Source organism: Lineus longissimus, chromosome 3, assembly GCF_910592395.1.
Source record: "Lineus longissimus chromosome 3, tnLinLong1.2, whole genome shotgun sequence".
Lineage (NCBI taxonomy): Eukaryota > Metazoa > Nemertea > Pilidiophora > Heteronemertea > Lineidae > Lineus > Lineus longissimus.
Window position 1 is genome coordinate 20,346,650 of NC_088310.1, and position 22,358 is coordinate 20,369,007.

General features: G+C 38.9%; 5 protein-coding genes and 1 long non-coding RNA gene across 8 annotated transcripts; 4 read left to right on the top strand and 2 right to left on the bottom strand.

Annotated features, from left to right (window-relative positions):
- Positions 1–74: 74 nt before the first annotated feature.
- On the top strand, positions 75–6,401 carry LOC135485057 (eukaryotic translation initiation factor 3 subunit K-like). Its single transcript, XM_064766786.1, has 9 exons — positions 75–104; positions 3,266–3,339; positions 3,788–3,886; positions 4,110–4,230; positions 4,623–4,697; positions 4,858–4,924; positions 5,192–5,269; positions 5,678–5,803; positions 6,077–6,401. Exons 1-9 carry the CDS (start codon positions 90–92, stop codon positions 6,154–6,156), a joined length of 735 nt encoding a protein of 244 aa, XP_064622856.1. The 5' UTR covers positions 75–89; the 3' UTR covers positions 6,157–6,401.
- LOC135485056 (tetratricopeptide repeat protein 9C-like) lies at positions 248–2,750 on the bottom strand. 3 transcript variants are annotated; one of them, XM_064766784.1, is made up of 4 exons: positions 2,660–2,750; positions 2,093–2,237; positions 1,570–1,758; positions 248–796 (listed from the first exon to the last, which is right to left on the bottom strand). In XM_064766784.1, the coding sequence occupies exons 2-4, from the start codon at positions 2,232–2,234 to the stop codon at positions 693–695; spliced, it is 435 nt and encodes a 144-aa protein (XP_064622854.1). In that variant the 5' UTR covers positions 2,235–2,237; positions 2,660–2,750; the 3' UTR covers positions 248–692. The 3 variants fall into 3 exon arrangements, with proteins under 3 accessions (XP_064622854.1, XP_064622855.1, XP_064622853.1); XM_064766785.1 differs by having other exon boundaries at positions 2,623–2,669; XM_064766783.1 differs by having other exon boundaries at positions 2,093–2,718.
- A 1,282-nt stretch (positions 6,402–7,683) lies between the features above and the next one.
- Positions 7,684–9,506, bottom strand: LOC135484841 (left-right determination factor 2-like). The gene is made up of 3 exons (XM_064766532.1): positions 9,281–9,506; positions 8,755–8,986; positions 7,684–7,915 (listed from the first exon to the last, which is right to left on the bottom strand). Exons 1-3 carry the CDS (start codon positions 9,504–9,506, stop codon positions 7,684–7,686), a joined length of 690 nt encoding a protein of 229 aa, XP_064622602.1.
- A 3,074-nt stretch (positions 9,507–12,580) lies between these two features.
- Positions 12,581–16,342, top strand: LOC135485261 (uncharacterized). The gene is made up of 7 exons (XM_064767109.1): positions 12,581–12,737; positions 13,069–13,204; positions 13,436–13,508; positions 13,652–14,699; positions 14,893–15,144; positions 15,435–15,927; positions 16,181–16,342. The coding sequence occupies exons 1-6, from the start codon at positions 12,602–12,604 to the stop codon at positions 15,608–15,610; spliced, it is 1,821 nt and encodes a 606-aa protein (XP_064623179.1). The 5' UTR covers positions 12,581–12,601; the 3' UTR covers positions 15,611–15,927; positions 16,181–16,342.
- Positions 16,222–19,596, top strand: LOC135484842 (uncharacterized). The gene is made up of 7 exons (XM_064766533.1): positions 16,222–16,414; positions 16,850–17,011; positions 17,348–17,512; positions 18,234–18,398; positions 18,632–18,814; positions 19,002–19,086; positions 19,428–19,596. Exons 1-7 carry the CDS (start codon positions 16,222–16,224, stop codon positions 19,594–19,596), a joined length of 1,122 nt encoding a protein of 373 aa, XP_064622603.1.
- Positions 19,597–19,862: 266 nt separating this feature from the next.
- On the top strand, positions 19,863–21,991 carry LOC135485386 (uncharacterized). Its single transcript, XR_010446562.1, has 4 exons — positions 19,863–19,963; positions 20,150–20,581; positions 20,837–21,065; positions 21,287–21,991. It is a non-coding gene; the product is annotated as an uncharacterized LOC135485386 (long non-coding RNA).
- The last annotated feature ends 367 nt before the right edge of the window (positions 21,992–22,358 follow it).

The window sequence follows — 22,358 nt, forward strand, 5'->3', positions numbered from 1 at the left end:
GGATGACATAATGAGCAACTTCATTTACTAACAACAAGGACAGGGAGAAGAACGCGGATGAAGTTTTGAGAAAATCTACAGCACTTGACATGGCCTTAATGCATGTAATGCCACTGCTGTCCTGGATGCCACGTCATATCTGGCCTTGTTTTAGTGATATCCAAAATTTCAATGGTCTTCTCCTGATAAGTTTCAGCTTTCAACTTGTTGACATGGTACAACTATTATAAATTTAAATAAAACATACTTCAGATTAATTAATTTTATTTGAAATGGCAAAAGAACATGTTTTACCAACAAAAAACAATAAGCTGTAGAAAATGAAGTGGCTGAACAACTTGAAAATCCAGCATATTTATCTAACACCAAAATTTCAAATATTCGAAATTTACATTAAATTGTTATGTGGTGTTTCCTCCAAGGTTTAATCCAATAAGAACTTTATGAAAGCACTTCACTCAAGTATCAGACAGGGCATCTCACGGCAAGTCCTTCGAACTCCAACAGAGATATTCTGAGGAGAGTTTTTTGAAAGTCTCGTTCTGGAATGTTAACTGACTCTTCTGTTACAACTCAATACGAGTCATCAGTTTTGAGAACAGACAGGTTTGGTATTCCATAATATCCTCATCCATCATGAAGTGGGTAAGAAGAAGACCCGTACAATTAATCCTGAATAGAATATTCCAATTTCACTTATCTGCACCAAGCATTGTTCTGTAAATTCCCTTCAGCTCATTTTCTTGCGTCTCCAGTTCCTTTTTGCACATAGACATATACATGGTGATATTTTTATCTGAAATAGACAACAGCACCATCACTAAGGGCAAGCAGAATCTAATGACTGATGGCATTTATTCCAGGATGTCAAGAGTTATATATATATATATAAATGATGCTTATATAGCGCAGTATCCAGACAATTGTCCGCTCAATGCGCTTTACAATGAAAACACCAACTCATCCAAAGGCCTCCCGAAAGAGGTGGGTTTTCAGAAGGACTCTGAATGAGTTAAGGTTGTCGCACAATCTCAGTCGTTCGGGTAGAGCATTCCAGAGCTGTGAGGCTGCGAGAGAGAAAGCCTGGTTACTGTATGATGGTACAACCGGCTTTGGACTCACCCGCAGCCTGACACACCCCTGCGATCGCAGGTCAAACGAGTGAGACTGCGCGACAATGAGCTCGGAAATATAAGATGGAACGGTCCATAGATTGTTTTAAAAGCAAATATGAGTTATAGTATGATTAATCTCTCTGGTGCAGTGCTAGCTTTCAGTTATTTAAGCTCTGGCTGATATCCACTTCCCAGGTTGAGTTGAAGAGGTAATAATTTTGTTCAACTTCAAGGACCAGATACTCCCTTTCTCTGCCAAGAGATAAACAAGATCTTGTATAAGCAATGATGAGTGCAGTACTCTAAACATTACACCACTACAGTATGTCAGTACATATCATATTGTCCTTTCAAAGATCAAGTGATCATAATAAACGATATAAGAAGGTGCTAACAAAGGTCAGTGCTCAGAATAGGTTAACAAAATCGAAGAGAAAGGGAGTAGGATACATACCTTTGTCTCCATTAGGTAATCCTCTTGCAGACTTTAAGGTGTCCATTGATGAATCATAGTCTCTCAAGTAATACTGGGCAACTCCTTTCCGGTATGTGGCTTTCAGGTTGTTAGGTGACAGTGCCAGGGAACTTTCACAATGTGACACAATTCTTCCATAGTTGGGGTTTTCTTGCTGAAGCATGCAAGCTGGAGAAAAAACATTGGTTTGAGTGAAAAAGAATTGACAACATATACGAGTCAATTTATTAGAAGTTCAACATCCTGAGCACTGAGGGCCAGCTGAATCCAAGGTTGGTCATTATTGTAGTCATGTGGGTATTGTTTTAAAGTTATTGTCTGAACCTCTCTATTTTTGGAACCTCTCTTATGTGTTTATGACATCTAACGCTCAAGTGCGCAGCTATTAAGAGGTTTTCCAGAACCTATATATCTTAAAATCCTTCGCCTGTTGCCGTCAATCCTTGAAACCACCACACCAGTGCCACCAGTCAAAGTTGCAAGAGATGCGACAAAAACTTACCAGCAATGTTATTGTAACAATCAGCGGACAATTTATCACTTTCTGGTTTCAACTTCATGTCAGCTGCTGATGTGGGTTTAGCTTTTGAATTCATCATGTCTGCAAGTCCACCAAGACCACTGTTGGCAGCTGCCCAAGGCATAGCCTTCAAATAAAGCAAAGCTCTGTGATACTTTCCAATGGCATTTTTGTATTCTTTGGCTTTGTATAGTTCATTTCCTAAACTTTTGTACTCTTTTGCTTGTTCAAGTTTTTCTTCAACAGTGACTTGAACTCCTTCATCGCTAGACCGGGCCATGATGTTCTTAGAATGCAGAAAAATCCCATATATTCATGTAAAAATGAGAGAAAATGAGGCAAAACCTGAAGACCACTTAAGCCTTTTAGCAGTTCACACAATTGTCATTGAGTCAATGTTTGTTTGACCACGCGACGCATCAAATACTGCGTGGGGTTGTGAATCTGAAATTTTTATAAGATATTCCGGATAGTCGGGCAAGTAAATGGTGAAAAGTAAACTGGTAGTTGACCACGGAAATGTTTTGATAATCGACAAATTAGAGAGACATTGATATTTCCACTCTTTTCAGCCAACTGGCACTGGCAGCAAAATCTCAAAACACGCCCCCTATTACCAAATTAGCAAAATTCAAAATAAATTTTTTCATCAAATAATTTCTCTGTATCTGTAGACTTGCCACAGCAAATATTTTTTCAATACCTCTCCAAAAATGTACTCGATAGTTAAAACCTATGAATAAACCTATGAATAGGCCTATTCATTGGTGGTATTGTCTAATGAATATTCATAGGTTGGAGGCCGAGGCCTATCAATTAGACGAGTGCATGTTTTTAACTATCGAGAACATATTTGGAGAGGTATTGAAAAAATATTTGCTGTGGCAAGTCTACAGATATAAAGAAATTATTTGATGAAAACATTTATTTTGAATTTTGCTAATTTGGTAATAGGGGGCGTGTTTTGAGAGCCAGCATGAACTCGCCGCCTGACTTTCCGGTAATTTGTCGCGAACTCTCTTAAATATGTAATAAATAAATTACTTTTGGATCTAACCGTTTTTATTACGTATCACATATTTCTCAAAAGGCATTAAGCAATTTATTTTATTTGTAAATAAGGAGATATTCACACTTTTTCATTACCGTTTTCAGTCTTTTACGACAACCGGCAAGATGGCGGAGGCAATGAGAGCGAATGTTGCAGCACTTTTGCAAGGAATAGACAGGTTTACCGTCCTTATTTGAAATTTACTTGAAGTTTCGTGGGTGTGAGATGAAAGAGTTGATTTAGAAGAATGATAGAAATGAATTGTTTCATGAAAAATATATTGGGAAGGCTCTGTATTTTGATGTAGAATATTTGGACATGATATGGGAACTATCAACCCATGCTCGTGTACAAATGTACAGTAGTCAGTACCCCTGTGTAAATGGACGTGACATACATAAATGTTAGTGGTACATCAACTAAGGGGCTTGGGCCCTAACTATACTTTTCATGGTAACATACCAATCCCCTTCCATTGTCAACAAGTGATTTTCCCCGATATAAAGAAGGTTTCAACATAATGTTGGGGCGCTGAAGACGAAGACAAAGTCACATCCCAAGTCTGAAGTCACTTGGCCTCCTCCCCTTACCCTTATCATAAATTTCTTTCTTCATCCCACCTTCAGATACAATCCTGAAAACTTGGCAACACTAGAGCGTTACATTGAAATGCAATGTAGAGACAACACATATGACTTGGAAGCCAATCTAGCAGTCTTAAAACTGTGAGTACATGTATATGATTTAACGTTAATTTCATTTCAAATGAGATTGCTGATCCAAAGAATGGTAAATCTCTTTCAACTTTCAATATTCAACTCCAGAGCTTAGACGATCTATAACTAAGTGTCTGTTCTCAGCCCTGTAGCTATATGTCTCAGTTGTATGTATTTTGATCCATTTTAAATTGAAGGATTGTATTATTCATGAATCTCCATCTCATTGCAGGTACCAGTTCAACCCGATGTATTTCCAGACTGGGGTTACTGCCCATATTTTGTTGAAAGCCCTCACCAATCTGCCACATTATGACTTCACACTTTGCAAGTGCTTGATTGATGCAATCAGGGTATCTTTTTTGATTGGAAATTCTAAAATGTAGTGGTATAAGGTCATTGATATTTTCAGTGGACATGAGTGCAAGTGGTCTGGTGTTTAATAGTGAGAAGCTCATGAAACTACATAGTGTGTACATGTACTTACTGTCGGTAATTTATGTGTGGAGTGTGAACTAGTATTGAGTCACCCAAGTGAATGGCATGTTGTTCTGCAATATCCAGTTGGTCAAGTCAGATTTAAACGTTTCTGAAACTCCTAAAGTTGTGATTTGCAGTCCTACATTTTTTTTAGAGTTCACATGTTGGATGAGGTTTCGTGAATACTTCCATCATTACACTGGTGGCGTAATTCATTATTGGGTGGTCTCCACATTGGAAGTTAAAACTCCTTGACTAATTCCAGCTGGAGGAGGAATCTTTACAGAGAATCATGACTCTTGCTGATATGTTAGAAACATGCCAATTCAAAGATTTCTGGGTGAGTATACTATAAAGGGTCAAAATTACCGAATAAAAATATTCCTAGTTAGAGTACGCCAAATCCCTTTATTCCTTCACAAATCTTTGGTGGAATCTTAACACATTTTACCTATATTCAGTTCTCTTTCAGTCATAGTCTTTGTCTCTCTATTTTGCAGAAGGATTTGAATGAATATCCAGACATCATCCTTGGAGTCACTGGGTTTGAAGATTCAATAAGAAAATGTAAGTTTATTTACTCACAGAATGAACTTGTACAGTATAGTTGACACTCTCTCTCATCAGGAAGACGGCCAAGTCACAGATTCAGTGTGAGGTGGTGAAGCATGAAATGTAATCTTGGTTTCTTATGTTTGTGTCTTATGGTGATTGACGCCGACTCTTCTGCAAGCATGGGTTAACTTGTAACTGTGGGCGAGAGGCTTAAGAAGCAAATGTCAATTTTTGGGCTTGAGTTGTAGTTGCTGAACCTGAGAACATTTTCTTTTTCAGTTGTTTGTTATGTGATCAGCATCACCTACCAGCACATCAGCAAGTACGCTCTTCAGGAGTTACTGGGAAATATACCAGGTAAGTTGTGATTTGTTATTCTCAATGGTAAGAAAATGGAATCATTGCTAGCCGTGCTCTCCATATTATTTTCGTTAAATGCTTTGATATTTTTAAGGGCGTATTCACAAGCTTGAAAAACTTATGCAGCATAGTGTTTGCCGTAGATACAAGAGGATGTGAAATTGAGAAGTTCTTTCCTTGTGTTGATACATGTTAGTAAACTGCACATGATGCTGTGTATAAAGCAAAATGGAAACTCCTGGCACGTGTACCGGTAGTTGTGGTCAGGCTGTGCCTCCTCTACTCAAATGGCCAAAATAGTTATTTTTGTGAACCCATCTATTAGAATTTGATGAGGAAACCTGATAGATGCTGTGCCATACATTAGACATTTTGAACCTATATTCTGTGTTGTCTTTATTTCAGAACCAGTGGCACTTCAGTGGGCTGGTAAATATGGTTGGAAAGTTGAGGAGTCTGGCTGGATATTCGTTGCCAATCAAGATTCTAACATCAAAACAAAGAACATCACTGAGCAGATTACATTTGAAAGTAAGTGGATATCCTCTCAAAAATCTCCATGGATTGATATACTCCCATTACCAGATCCTAACGTCCTCCCCGTTGTGGAAACACATACCTTAGCAAATCATCTTGGCTGTCTTTGTCACTCTTGAAGGCCAAGATTTGACCAATTTCACATTAACCCCCCTTTGACAGGATGACTCTCTATTATCAATAAGGACTAGAATTTTCAGTCCTAGAGTGTTAAGGATATGACCATGATTTTGTGATATTCAAAATCATTTCCGATTCTCCTTCCAGGTGTTAGTGAGATAATGGCCATGGCACGCCCAACGGGATCAAAACCTGGATATGCAGGTCCAAGTTCATACAGTTCGTGATGAGCTAGATAAACTGAAAAATGGGGAGGATTTCAGGACATACGGTTGTGGGATTTCTTTATAAGAACCAGTACCATTATTCTTTTCATGCTGGATACTAAGAGGAAATATTTCTCATGGACTGTTGGGTTGTAAGCAGTGACTTTGCAGATTGAGAATGATCTTTGTCAAGCTTATGTGGTGTGCAATGTTTTCCTTTGTATGCAGTATCGGCAAGTAAGAAATAAATCATTAAAGGAAGTTAACCAAGTTGTTTTCTATATATTTATCAGGTGATTAATCGGAAATCCGGTTGTTCTGGTTCAGGGCTGTATTCAATCTCGGCTCTGTGTGAACCCGACTTGTTGGCTCACCGTAGGGGAGTCTATACATCACCGCAGTGTCCGTCGTCTGTCGTCGTCGTATCCTATTTCTAAAACTCTGGCACGTTTCTTAACCGCTAGGGCTATAGACTCAAAACTTTGTATGCATGCATGACCCCCTAGGTCATATGACCTTTGCCACTGAATTTTGGTCACTGAGCAGATTACATTTGAAAGTAAGTGAATATCCTCTCAAAAATCTCCATGGATTGAGATACTCCCATTACCAGATCCTAACGTCCTCCCCGTTGTGGAAACACATACCTCAGCAAATCCGTACCATTATTCTTTTCATACTGGAAACTAAGAGAAAATATTTGTCGTCGTCGTCGTCGTGGTTTCACTTTACAAAAATACAAAAATTTGAGCTTGAAATTTGGTACACATGACTCCCTACGTCATGTGACCTCAGACACCGAATTTCGGTCTGATCTGGTACTAAACTTGGCCACCAGGAGGCCAAAACTAAAATAGGTAAAAAGTGCAATATCTCGTTTATTAGTGACTTGTTTTTGATGATATTCTTATGGTACCTCCTCCAAGCAACGATACATCACATATAATACCGACTTTGGTTTGACACCTATATACTATACATGTACAATGTTTCTTAACCTGGATGAATTCCAAAGCACCAAATATCTATACGGTGAGCACAATGGCCCCTGGCCGTTTCATTTTTTGCTTTTTGAATGAAGAGTATCTTATACTTATCTGTGGTGTTCCCCTGTTCAGGCCAATTTTGGCGCCACTGTTATGTTGGGAAGTGTTCCAGAGCATGTGTGACAATGTCACTGTCACATTTTTAGATTGCCCTGTGGACTTAAGGCGAAGACAGAACAAATCTACACCTGGAAACAGCATGGATTCGCTGCCTTATAATATAAAGCATTTGCATTGATAAAAAATTGATGAAGACAATGGAGTAAATAATATTTAAACATTTAATTCGTTGCTTTGAACATGAACAGACTACACATCCCAGTGGTCATTTATTAAGAAATATTCGCGTTCTCGAGAGATATTTATGAACAATGCTACTCCACCATTTACCATTGTCATTGAGCTGTCTGCACATTGGGTGTCATTGTTGTAGCACATCGATGCATTAATAACCAGTCCATACATGTACATGTAGTTCATACAAATACATATAGAATAGTTTTTATGTCTTTGGCTTGAAGCAGATAATCAGTATTGGTCTGTTTTCCTTATCATCTCGTTTACTCTGGGGAATGAATCGTATCTGTCTGGCAATCCTGGCAGCTGGTTCTCCTGGACGGATGCTTTCTGTCCTCAACTCAAAGCCTTTGTTTATTGATGGATTTGACGTCCATTCCTTTATGGCCGATGTCACATGGAATGTCATCCATCCTGTCTCCTCTACTGAGACAAGTCTGGAATAGAAAAAATTGAGAATAAATTTATAACAGATAAGTAAAATATGTGATAACAGAATAATGATAGAACAACTATTTTCTCAACCTCATTCAAATCCTTTAAAAATAAATGTTGTTAGCAAACATCTTCGAATAGGACTCCAGAATAGTTTTTGTTCTTGTAGAGGATAGATAATTTCTCAATAGGAGGCGAACTTCAAACACTTAGACCAAGGAGTCCAGGAAGTCCAGAAGGTGTGATTTTATGGCATGCCTTCGAAATGACAATGAGTCTAATTTAGGCTCATTCTTTATGCCCAGAAGGTGTACAATTACAGTGATTTTCCCAGGCTAAGATTTGGACAGTTATGATTGGAATTATTTCTGCTGAACACTGCATTGTTTTGTAATAAACTTTGAACAATGCTAAGGACAAAGAGAAAAGTATTTACTTAGGTGATTGTGGGTGCCAGACAGGCTATTGTACTTTGTTGAACAAAAACAATGCAAGAATAAATTGGTTGTTTAAAGTCAATTACCTATTGTAACCAACCCAATCAGACTGTCTCAGTGCTGCAACATTTTCAAACATAGTTCTGAACATCACTTTCAATTTTTTTTTCATAGATTAGAAAATGGGGCTGGATTGATGAGATCCAACAATCAATTTCGCATGGTCAGTGCCATGTTCTAACTCCCATCTTAAGTTTCAATGGCTTGCACACTTGTCCGATGGAGAAAAGGGCAGATCAAAATCCTGGGCAATGGGGACATTACCCCTCCCTCGTCCTCCCTTCCCAGTGTCTTTCATTCCACATAAAAATCAGTCATAACTCCTTATTCTGAATGCCACTTACCTGGAGTCTATAATTTTTGCCTGGTTATTTTTCCATGACACCACTTGGTGGACACTGACTCGACCGTGGTGTATGTTGTGCCTCTCTACCAGGCGCTTCCAATGCCGTGCCGATGGTGGTTTCTTGTAAACTTTGAGGAGGGCAAGGGTTATGATGCTGTTGGAAAATACTCGATCCCCAATGGGGAAGCGTATTTTTTGTCTTCGCATCTCTGTGTAGATGACATCAAGATCTGAAGCATTAAGGATGATAGCATCAGATTATGAAATGTTGTGCTGCAAGGTATTTGAAGACAACTCAATCTTGTCGCTCTGTTCTGCTGGTTGAGTGATTGCTTGCATGTCCTCAGCTGAGAATATTGAGAGGTGGAGTGCATTGAAAACCACTAAATGATGCTGTCTCATTGATGAGTTGTATCTCCAATATTTTTTTCAGGGGAATCAAGTGTTGTATCTTAAATTATATTGATTCATGACAAGAACTGATATGGCAACCAATGGATTATTTCAGCTTCCGTAACATTTACCTGATACATTGTAAGTTGCCCTCATAATCTTTGCCATCCTGGGTAATCCTCTTCTATCTCTGGAGACGATCTCACCAGATTCGATGTGTTCGGCAAGGCGACTGATGTCAGCGATATCTTGCTCGACCTCAGCTTCTTCCGCCAAGTCCACAGGAAAACATTTAGCACACGGTAGTCCAACAACGAATAACAGTAACATACAAGACAAATGGCAGTCGACAATCATTTTGAACTCCATAGTTATTTAGTTAAAACTTCGAAGAGAATTCGAATATCCAAGTTCATCAAAATTAATGCAAATTGGAAAACTTTTTACATATTCCAATGTCAAAATGTTTTTGGGATTCTCTGATCCTGTTCGTATGACATTTACAACGAAACTGGATCATTTTTTCTTTTCTCTATGTTTTTATCCCCTGTCCAGTCATTCTAATTGCTCATGGTTATGATCCCTTTGATCACCAGAGCATAAACCACTTGTGGTAAAGACCACACTGCAGCACAATTCAGGAGGTGCGAGGGGGATGTAAATACAGACAGTCTGATTTCCTTTGGCTGAGGTCAAGGACCAGGAATTTAAGTAGACTCCTGAGGTGCCAGGTTTTGTTTACCCTAAGAGTAAAACACTCATCCCCAAAGTAAAATTGTCCCCAAACCTTTGATTAATTAAAAATGCTTTACTTTGACAGTAAGAACATAAGCCAATTGTGTTCCTAGGAATTTCTTAGTATGTCCACAAATTCTTTTTATTTGGTAGTTCTCTGAAGTGGTGGCTACTCCACCATGCCTAAGTCCCTTATTTTCACTACAAGGTAAACTATTTTCTTGTTTTGGCATTTCTGTCACAACATCTCCTTATGAGGATTATGACTTGAGAATGATTGATTAGTTTTTTAATTAATAACTTCAAGCATAAAGAGGTTTTACAAGTTGTGTGTGGTAACGAAGATGGAGAGAAAATGAGTATCACACAAACTCACAAGTACAGAAATTAAAAGAAGATAAGTTTATGATATGGCTAGTATACATGTAACAATACAAAATCAAATGGCAGCTCAAAGTAACAAAACCCTTTAGCACAAATATCTTTACAGTTCATTATGTTCACTTTACATCTTTGCAAATTTTACCTTACATGTATTATTTCGAGCTTTTAAATTGTGTTGATGACTAAAACATCAACTAGATTTGATATGAAAATAATCCTACTCCCAATACAACTGCTCACTTTGACTGACAAGACTGGTTGGAATGGTAAAAAACATGTCTTATTTGCCAGTTTCAAAGAATTCACTCCCTGAGAACAAATCTAGATTGTTACTGTGTGAAGAACATCCTTGTGTAGGTGAAGTCCTCATCCTTTGAACTTCTTCCCTGGTCACTGCTGAACTTGATGGAAAAGTGCGCTTCTTTCTTGTCAAGGCCTCATCATCTTTTACAGTTAGAGACTGAGAGTGAGAGTTGGTCATTACTGGAGTTGCCCAAGGTCCATCTCCCATTCCTCCAAGGATATTCTGACTGTTGGAACAAGGGGTGTGATTCTGACTGTTGGAGTAAGGAGTGTTAGGTGATTTGTGACATTTCAGATGGAGAGGTGTTGACGGAACTAGTTGTGCATCTCTCTGGCCTGGAGTTGCAGGAATGTTGAGAAGGTCTCCTGAAAAATAATGGATTAATTTTATACTAACTATAGGCAGTGCCCATTAGTGTCTTGTGTCCCTCTCATTTGAAGGTGCTGGCACTTGAGTCAAAGACACAGCTTGACTGATTTGGGGCGCATTGTCATGCATTTGCTCTTCGATTTCTATAGACATACCTGGGTTGTTGCTGTTTGATGCAAAGAAATGCATGTGTGCTGGTGGTGGTACTTGTTGGTTGGAAACTGGAGCAGGTGTCCCCGGAACAGTATTGTCATCAGCTCGATCTGGAAACATGTATAGAAGACATAGAAGAACAGATAAGTATAATTAGGAAAATACCATTAAAGACCTTATTTAAATGGTATCATGGGGGTATAGACCCCAAAGTGAATAAAGCCAGACACAGCAAGACAGTACTACTGGTGTGTCCAGATGGAATAAATTGTCATCCACAAGCTAACGGTAGCTAACCAGGAGCTTGTCCTCTTATTCTTCCATCTCTGCACATTGACCAGGGATTCAATGCCATGTATGTAGGAATATGGATATCAAGAACTATGACTAGACAGACCCCCCCCCCCCCCCATCCTAAGAGACAGGATTGGCATTTCAAAATCTAAGAACTTGAACTGGCACTGCTGAGTGGGCATGGGGGGGGGGGGGTGCATGCTGCTGCTGCTTGGACAATCAGAAAACACGACCCATGTCCCAGGACCCCACCCGGCCTGTGGCCATGGATTGGTTGACCACCAAACTCCTCAAGCCAAGGCTCAGTCCTCTGAGTCTGGGGCAGTTGGGCAGGAGAAGTCACACTAACATGGGGAAAGTCCTGGTGATTCTGAAGGCAAGCTTTTTCTGTCTGGAACCATTGCATCTTGTTGAGAGCAATGCAGCCTGTTTGCTGTTGGTGTGCTTGGCACAAAATGAGCTGATGATGCAGTGGCAAAATCGAAAAACATCCCCCTCTTCGTCTGATTTTTGGATTCTAACTTGAGTTCATGATTCAGGAAATTGACCAGTGTTTTCAGCATATCACATGGTAGGTAAAGCATGTAAAGCGGCGTCTGGAAAGAACCTCAAGAAATCAGTCGATAAAGAGCAATTTTGGCGAAAGATCGGACAACGCGGAACAGAAGCACGTGGCTCCGTGTCGTCTGCTATTGAGGCCACGTGACTTTGATTGGCCAATGAAAAAAGTTTAAAGACCCGGAAGTTATGAATGGAGGAAGCAAGCATGTGCTCGATTTTTCGCTCATAAAAACCTCAAATTTTGAAGTAAATACACGCCGTTTTTCCTGTTAAAGGCATCAGGTGTGAAGATGAATATACGTAGAACAAAATAGTATATACAGAAATGTCTTTTCGTAATTAGAAATGAGTCTGTTTGGCTAGTAATATTTGATAGAGTGTCAGAGAAATTGAGAAATCGGACATCTCACTGTACTGCAGACTGTATAGTGCAATACATCTACATGATCATGTAGTGTGTTTATAACTTCAACTCTCTGCCTGCTTGCTGGTGATGAAGTGCTGTCCAAGGCACAGGCTATGGGCCCTAAAAAAGGCAAGTGAGTTATTTCCAATGTTAATTATTTCTCTTGATTTTCAGACTCAGTGTTGTTTAACCTATGTCATCCTCATGGCTTCTAAGCATTTGTGCAACCAAAAGACATACTCCCGAATGAAAAGAGTCACTGCAGGCACGAAAAGTACTGCCAGCACTAACCCTGGGAAAACAGGAAGAGTATTTTCACCGATCAGAATATTTTCTGATCCGTTCTCCTCTGATGACCCTGATGACGTCATACCATCACCTAGTAAGTATTTCACAGTGATGGCAGTAGCTCCAGATTATGGACAGAAAAACTAACTTGGAAGGGTGCCTTATTTCCGAACAAGGCATAGAAAATGTACTAGCTAAAGCTTTAGTCAGTGATAGGAATGAAAGTTCAGGGAATGTTAAAGATACTGGCCTTGAAGTGGGCCCTCGCCATGGAATTAAACCTAGAATAATATTGCGGGATAAAGATGTTTGCTCTGCAACCCTGCATGACCTGTTGCCTATTTTCCCCAAAACAATTGCATACTTTATGTTGGTAACTCAAACTGTCAAATAATTTTGATATTTCGTTCCTCTTTCTAATCCAGAAAAACAGTCCGAGCCAGTTCCTACGAAAAAGAGGAAGACAGACGCAGCTAAAGAGAGTACAGAGGTGACAAATTATGTCTATGAGCCAAAGCTTTTTGAAGAAATGCCTGAAGTTGTGCCAGTGAAAAGAACTAGGTAGGCAGAACCTCATTTGTGCAAAAACACAATTGCAATTTGGGCCAAAATATGCCATTTCAACCTACTAAAGTAAGTACTTGGGGAGTTCGAGGGGATAACACTGAAGTGACAACTCGACTACCTCCAATCGAAATCATATTGCATTCCATTTCAAAACATAATCGGTACATGAAATCCCACACCATTATTTACAAACTTAATAGTAGTATTCTTGTCTTTTTCTAGTAGAAGAGGAAGAGTGGCCAAGTCAAGAGGTATTTCTGATGTGAGCAATATTCAACGAGGTGGAGATAATCAAAGGGTAAATGTACAAGCTTCCTCTCTGGTGTTTTGGTATTTTTTTCAAATAAGGTATCAGCCTTCCCAAAAGATGCCGATTTTCACTAGGGTATGAAGGTAAGATAATGGAATACAACTTTACATGAAAGTGTCATACTTTTTCAGCCTCAAACAAGGAAAAGAAGGGAACAGGATGTGACCGCCGTAAAGTGTCAGATGCAGAGTGATTGGATTGAGCCTGACCTGGGAGATTTGTTAATGAAATCATCTAGGAAACGTCAAAAGAAGAAGACCTCAAAGAATAGGCAGATTGATAATGATAAAGTGAAGAAGAAGGTTGGAAAAAAAGATGACTTTTCAAGGCCGAGTCCCATTAAGAGGTCCTCAGTTCCGGTTAAATCAATGAAATCAAAAGTTAAAAGGGTGAAATCTATTGGTGGTGAGAGTACTGCCTTGTCTGAGGCTGATATCTTGAAGAATGTGAACTCTTCACCTGATCCTACCTTTAAAGTACAGTTTGTGAAAAGTTGGGTTGATGAGTCTATGGAAGCAATAGAATCTGGTGATCTTGCTCAATGGTCAGATGAACAAACTTTGAAAAGCTCACAGGAAAATAGCTCTGATTGTTCATCATTGTCCCGGTCAAAGGTTCTCCCTCAATTGAAGATCAAACCGAATGGGGCGCCCACCAAGAAAGCAGAAGATTCTGGTACCAGGGCAGTTGAGAATACTTCTGAAGAAACTGAAATTCCTTCTCCAGAACGTACTATCCAAGTCGCAAAAATTCTGAATGTGCCCAGAAAAGCTTGCCAAAAAATGTCTGGCTCGAATGCTGTTATTTTACAAATTTTATCGACCCGTACTGCTGGCATTGCTTCTAAAGTTTTGGGTGACTTAAACCAGGACAATCCCAGATCAAAACAGTTAAAACCAAAGAAACTGACTCCTGTGCCAATTCAAAATGTCTTTAAGAAACCGGCAACTAACTTCGTTCCCAAAGTGGATCCTTTACTTTCTGGTCTCATGCATTGTCAGGAAAAATCAGTATGTCCTCAGCTCAACACTTCAAATCTTGTATACCTGAAAAGATTTTCAAAAAGTAGTAAGCATGATTCGTTATCTAAATCGAGCAGAACATCCCAGTCTTCAGGAAAAGAAACGTCGTCCAAGTGGAAGACTGTTGACTCATCAGCCGTAACTCGAAGTCAAAATGGTAAGAGTGCTGAACTGAGTTTGTCATCACAAAAGAAAAGTGCTCAAGTGTATGTGACCTACACAACTATATATTTCATGTTCCAGTATTTGGTGTACAGTTGTTACTATACTGCTCCTTTTAATCTGATGAACTGGTGTAAAATTCAGGTTGATGACATCGCAATGCAATTGTATTGATAAAATTCTTTTAGAATCAACCTACTTCACCGAGGATGTTACAGACGACCTAATGACAGAAGATTTGATAGACACAACGACAGATACTGAGAGAAGGGCAACCAAAATGACTGATTCCACTCAGGAGCATACCTTTGGGACATTAGGCACCACTGATTTGATAGAAGGTGCAACAGCAGATGTCATGACAGAAGACTTTGTCACCACTTATCCCACCAGTAGCACTGTTGAAATTGAAGTACTGCGCGATGCTCATGTTGGCCCTGGTTAGTATACAGACAACTTGCATAAAAAAAGTTAGCTTCACTCTTATTAGGATGGACTTGTGTCTTATTGCCAAATAAACTCGCCACAAATCGTCTTCTTCATCATCTCCTTAATAATGCCATATTAATAATATGGCATTTCAGTCATATCATTGGCTCACTACGGTTGATTTGTTATCTGGCCTTCGTTCAAGATTGTGGTGTGTGGCTTTGTTGGTTGCAGGCCCATGCCTGCAAGTGTGCATCAATCTTGCACTTATGTTTTTAACTACAGCATTTCTTATTATCAGATACTATCAAAAGAAAGAAGAAGATGCAAAATCAGCTTGTTGATGACAATAATATGAAGAAAGTCCCACACAAAGTTTTGGCCAAACTTGTTGACTTAAATTTTGTGTGCGACCGCAGTGATAAACCAGGTTTGTGTCTTGGCTCACCAATAATTGCTTTATTTTGCATTTTATAAAATCAGTTGTGTATTCAATGATGGTACAATTCTCCGATATCTTAATAGATTTGTTTGCTGTCTGCTCTGGATTGATAGTAGTATAGTTAGTTTCTACTGCGAGAAGTTTATTGAACCAAAACAAAACAAACTTCATTTTTGCCTTACAGATTATGGTTATGGAACTCCAGAGCTTGAAGAAGTGGATACGTTTGAAAGCCTTCCATCTCTTCCAAAGGTTGCTGTGAAGATTGTTGAACCAAAGTTGTGTTCTACCTTCCTCCCTGACAAAGAGGACAATGGTGCTGTGTTGGTTGATGAATCAACAATTCTGGGAGGTATTATACAAGTGATTTGGAGAACACATCCATGCTTCCCTATCAATAGCAAACACCTTTGGAAGAGGACGACCTCTACAAGAGGGATAATGGTTTTAGTCCTACTTTCATAATTTCCTTTCTGTTTAACTTCCAAAAGGACACCTCTCTCTTAAGGACAATGGTTTTCAGTTTCAGTGTTTCATTTGCTCATGATTATATAGATCAAAATATTAGTCCCCTAACGTGTGATGTTTTTTTCTATTTTGTGAAGATGACTGCCACAGTGTAACCCTCAAAAGCATATCGACTGAGATGGAAAGTCCCCATGCGTCGAAGAAGGTTGGAAAGCCTGTCAAAGCCACTTTGACATCAACCAAACTTGCTGGGAAAAAGACAGATGATGGTGTAGTGGTGGATGTGTCAACAATAAGCGGAGATGGCTGTCACGGTGGTATCGAAGGTGAAACCACCGAGTTCGAAAGTGTTCCTGTCCCAAAGCAAGCCGGTAATGTCATCAAACGCAAATTGTTGTTGACCAAAATTGCTGGCAGAAAGAGAGATGATGATGTGGTGGTTGATTTGTAACGGCCATTTTACATGTTTTGGGACTTAAGTCTTTTTTACAAGAGTTTAATTTTCCCTCCATGTTTAACTTGTCTTATTCCTGGGACCATGTTTGGGTTTATCTATACTTGCTGGGCCCAGGTTACTTGAGCCCTTGTTTTTGGTAAGGAAGACCCCCTCCTGAGCTCTATCTTTTTTTATTGAGGAATGCTAAACATTGTTCATTGTACTCCTGGATAAGGATCAGAACAATGCTGAAAAGTACCTCTGCAACTGTACATGTATGTATCTCAGAATTATGGAAAGAACCTATACTATGTATTTATAATATACTAACATTTCATCAAATTTCCATGAAAATTTGTTTTCCTCACAGATGGGTGCCACGGTGGTATCGAGGAAGACTCTGCTGAGTTTGAGAGTCTTCCACTTCAAAAGGAGGCTGGGAAAGTCGTCAAAGTCAAATTGACATCGACTATGCTGCCTGGTAAAAAGACTAAGGATGATGTGGTAGTGGATGTGTCAACAATAAGTGGTGGTAAAGTCATTGTATCAATAGTTTTCTAAATTTGCCAAAATAACCAATGTAGAGAATTCACTAACGGTCCCAAAGTCACACCGCATACGAAATGGACCTGTGGTTGTGACTCTGTCCTCTATAAATACCATGTAAGCTGATTGTTGTCAATCTGTTTTTGTAAGCTTTTTGTTTTCGGGAAGATCATGATAACTGTGTATGTTATGTATAATGATTATGAAATTATCTTTCCTTCAGATCACAGTCATGGTTTTGTGTGTTCTGAAAACCTATACTATATATTTATAGTATACTAACATTTCATTAAAATGGGGTGAAAATTTGTTTTCCTCACAGATGATGGATGCCACGGTGGTATCGAGGAAGACTCTGCTGAGTTTGAGAGTCTTCCACTTCAAAAGGAGGCTGGGAAAGTCGTCAAAGTCAAATTGACATCGACTATGCTGCCTGGTAAAAAGACTAAGGATGATGTGGTAGTGGATGTGTCAACAATAAGTGGTGGTAAAGTTATTGTATCAATAGTTTTCTAAATTTGCCAAAATAACCAATGTAGAGAATTCATGGTCCCAAAGTCACACCACATACGAAATGGACCTGTGGTTGTGACTCTGTCCTCTATAAATACCATGTAGGCTGATTGTTGTCAATCTGTTTTTGTAAGCTTTTTGTTTTCAGGAAGATCATGATAACTGTGTATGTTATGTATAATGATTATGAAATAATCTTTCCTTCAGATCACAGTCATGGTTTTGTGTGTTCTGAAAATGAATCGGCTGCAATTAATAGTTGGAAAAGTCCTGCTGTTCCAGTCAAAAAGGTGATTGGAAAGGTTGTGAAAGCCAAATTGACATCAACCATGTTGTCTGGTGAAATGACTGCTGATGGTCTTGTCATGGATATGTCCACGATACATGAAGGTTAGCAGTTGTGTTTTTGTTGGTTGATCAAGATTCTTTGATTTTGTTTCATCCAGAGACACAATTCCAATTTTTTTCACAGAGTCAAACCTAAGCTCTATTACCTGGGAATGTGTCAATCTGTTTTTGTAAGCTTTTTGTTTTCGGGAAGATCATGATAACTGTGTATGTTATGTATAATGATTATGAAATTATCTTTCCTTCAGATCACAGTCATGGTTTTGTGTGTTCTGAAAACCTATACTATATATTTATAGTATACTAACATTTCATTAAAATGGGGTGAAAATTTGTTTTCCTCACAGATGATGGATGCCACGGTGGTATCGAGGAAGACTCTGCTGAGTTTGAGAGTCTTCCACTTCAAAAGGAGGCTGGGAAAGTCGTCAAAGTCAAATTGACATCGACTATGCTGCCTGGTAAAAAGACTAAGGATGATGTGGTAGTGGATGTGTCAACAATAAGTGGTGGTAAAGTTATTGTATCAATAGTTTTCTAAATTTGCCAAAATAACCAATGTAGAGAATTCATGGTCCCAAAGTCACACCACATACGAAATGGACCTGTGGTTGTGACTCTGTCCTCTATAAATACCATGTAGGCTGATTGTTGTCAATCTGTTTTTGTAAGCTTTTTGTTTTCAGGAAGATCATGATAACTGTGTATGTTATGTATAATGATTATGAAATAATCTTTCCTTCAGATCACAGTCATGGTTTTGTGTGTTCTGAAAATGAATCGGCTGCAATTAATAGTTGGAAAAGTCCTGCTGTTCCAGTCAAAAAGGTGATTGGAAAGGTTGTGAAAGCCAAATTGACATCAACCATGTTGTCTGGTGAAATGACTGCTGATGGTCTTGTCATGGATATGTCCACGATACATGAAGGTTAGCAGTTGTGTTTTTGTTGGTTGATCAAGATTCTTTGATTTTGTTTCATCCAGAGACACAATTCCAATTTTTTTCACAGAGTCAAACCTAAGCTCTATTACCTGGTGTGAGTAGCAGACAATTTCCTTATGAAATAATTGCCCTTACTGTTCAATGCTGCACAATTTATCATGGTCTTTTTTAGAGACTGAGGGCAAGTCACTGCAGAGACAAGCAGAGAAAACACCCATACAAACCACAAAGAGATCTACAGTAACTTCTAAATTGAAGTAAGCACTCTTCAGTTTTGATCAGTTCTGCTACTTCAGCACTGATGCATAAAATAATATGAAAATTCAGATAAAATTGATGCCGTGTCATTGTCACAGCAATGCAATTCCCTCGCGACGGTCAGTGCTATGAAGCGGTGGCTTTGTTTTTGCTGGTATTCCATTGTTCTCGCCAGACAAATGCCAGAGCAGAAAGTCTGGTTCTGCCCAAAGTTTATATCTAATGTCAGAAAAGACCCTTGAAAAACTTGCAGTCCATAAAGTTCTGCTAGTAAGCCTACATGCAATTAGTTGGCATTCGAACACCAGATCTAAAGTAGCAATGTTTATCATTCACTCAGGAAGCTTCACAGCAGGCCAAGACTTAAGAAAGAAGGGAAACTTCAGCCAAAAAATTCAACCTTACTTTTTCCAAGAGAAGATGGAAAACAACCCATGATTAGTAATAGTAACATAAACTGTTCTGCGGTTGTGGCGGATAGTAAGTATTTAATCTGCTATATCAGATAAGGCCCTCAAGTAGAAGACAGTCGCTCACAAGTTCTGGACTGGTTAATCGTTCTAAAAGATTGTAGAACAAGTCTGTCACTTTGAATTTGCAATATATCTGTGAGAAGATATGAATATCTATCTGCTAATGTTCTTCAAACTTGCTGCATCAGTTTCCTCCTACAATACATTACAAATATTTTTCATAGAATTGTTCTAAAATGTCCTAGTTGACCGTCGGCTCTCAACTCGATATTGTTTTATATTCCGTTCTCTTCCAGCCAGTGATCTGCAGCATGGATTGCAGTGTGACAGCAATATGAGCCTGTACAATTCTGGTGCAACAGATTTGTCAACTACTGCCACTAAAAGCAAGACAAATCTAAAGGTGAGATTTATGATTGGAATTGCCTGGGTTGATAGTATGCTACCATCTTGTTGCTCAATCATGGCATGGTACCAGTGTCAATCTAACTTGGTGAAAATATGGTCAGACCGATGACACCATGACTCTGAAATTTTGTTCTCACTGACTGATGAGAAGTTTTAAGTTGTTTCTTTTGACTCATTTCAGATGACCAATATAGAATCTACCATCTTCGCTAACAAGAGTGTCCACTTCTCCCTGCTTGATAAAAGTGATCATTGTCGTAAGAGGAAGGTGTTTACAAGCACCCCTTCAAACTCAAAAGAGACAGGAGAAGGCAGTTCCTTGGTAAAAAGATGTGGTCAGGTTCAACCATCCAATTGTTGACCCAGAAGACTCACTATATCTTTTGGAGTCGTTTGCACGCCTTTAATTAAGTTTTCAAGGGGCCATTGATATTTTTTCTTTTGATTTTAGATTGGTTTGTCATCAATTGCTGCAGAAGCTTCTTATGTTGATGGAGAATTTCCGCCTCGTCCAAGTTCGAGGGAAGTTATCACTGATGAAATCATCCAGATGTCAAAAAGTACAGAAAATTTGGTAGAGGTGTCGAATGCTGGCAAAGAAGAAACTGATGAGGTAATTCTTTCCCTGCCTTCACAGTTTGGTTGTTGTGCTTATCACTGCAGTGTCCATTACATGTGCAGTGAAATAAAGGCATTTTGACTTCGACCTTCAAAAATGAGAAGAAACTGTTAGGCCCTACTTCAAGGTCATAATGAAAGTTTAGCAAATGGACGGATGTATTCAATCCCTCTGGGAAGAATTTCAGAGATAGGAAACAAATAAACATGCTAATATCTCAGAAGTGGTAACATGTTGGGTGTTCTCCAGATGACTGACATCCAGTATAAAGGGATGAAGAAGAGGGTTGACTCTTATAACATCAATTACAAAAGGCTTAAGAACGTCAATCGCTGTGATGAAGTAGGACGGCGCAGACCAAAGTCCTATCCCAGCTGCTGCATTGAAGCCTACCCTGATAACATCCCTCAAATTCCAGTTCGACTTCTTGCATATGAAGCACCATCAAACGAAGAAATCTTGAGGACAAAACCAAGAGGTAACGCTATAAGCAGTCAGAACAGTCAAGTTGAAGTGATCTTATCCTGGCCCTCTGGTTGTGATCATTAAAGTTAAAATCAATAGAGCCGGATTTAGTTTCTGATAATCAGATGCACAAGTGGCTACAGAACTGTAAAACATGAAGTATATATTTTCTAAAAATATTTTCTTTCCTTTTAGTGGTCTATGTTATCATTTTTATACTGATGCTTTTTTCAGATTTCCTCCTAGATTTATAGAGCAGAAGCAAATGATGGAGAATGTTGCAGTATGGGATACAATGGATGGTCAGCTCTGATCACTCTAAAGGTTAGGCTGTGGCAGGTGGGGAGATTCTGGCTCCCTAACTTTTTGAGTCCGACACTAAGTATATGCAAGAGAGCTCTATCACTCGGTGGTGTGGCCGGGGGGTCTAGAATGGCAGAAATAGAAAGCACATAACACTAGAAACTTGGTTTTTACACTGAAAATCATCACAAAAAAGGACACAAGTTTCTTGTGTTGATTATGCAGAGGATAAATTGTTTAATCAATTTGGTGTATATTTCCTGGTCAGTAATTTTTGCCATTTTGGATGTCGGAGCAGGCGGCCAAAAGCTCTCTGAGAGAAGAGAGCTTGGAGATGATAGTCGAGGAGAAGTTTGACTCATGAGTCCGTCAAATCAGAAAGTTGTAGCAAGATGTAAATGTGATATGGTTTTGTTCTGGTTATGTTCACATAATCAAAAAGAGTTTTGCTGATGGAATTCTGATATTTACTTCATTTTCATAATGTATCAAGTAACTAACTTATTTTTTGTCTGTTTGGATTCGAATTTGAATATATTTTTCTGTTGTTATGGTTCATAGTCGGTTATAGAATAAAAAAGAAAAAAAATGTGGCCATGTTAAGTTCTAGTCATCAAAGTCAGATTCATTGATTGAAATTAGTTGAACAATTTTTTATTTAATAAAGTATTTATTTATTTATCAAAATATGGTTGTTGCCGTTTGTGTCAATGTTTGAAATCTCTTGTTTCTTAGGTATGTCGATTGGATGTGGATGGTGGACTAATTAGCTTTGACTTGGTTGGTATGTACCTGATATGATTTCTAAGCATGCTTGTAGCACCATACTCTTGCAAAGTCTGTCATGACATGACTAAACTTTGTGTGAAAACAATGAGAGATGGCAATTGAACACGTTGAGGTTCCCAATTGAGGAACATTTTCAATATCTGTACTTGTTCAACTGTCTATCGGAGCCTACATGTAATCACCATCACTGAATTGTGACTTCGTCTTCTGTGAT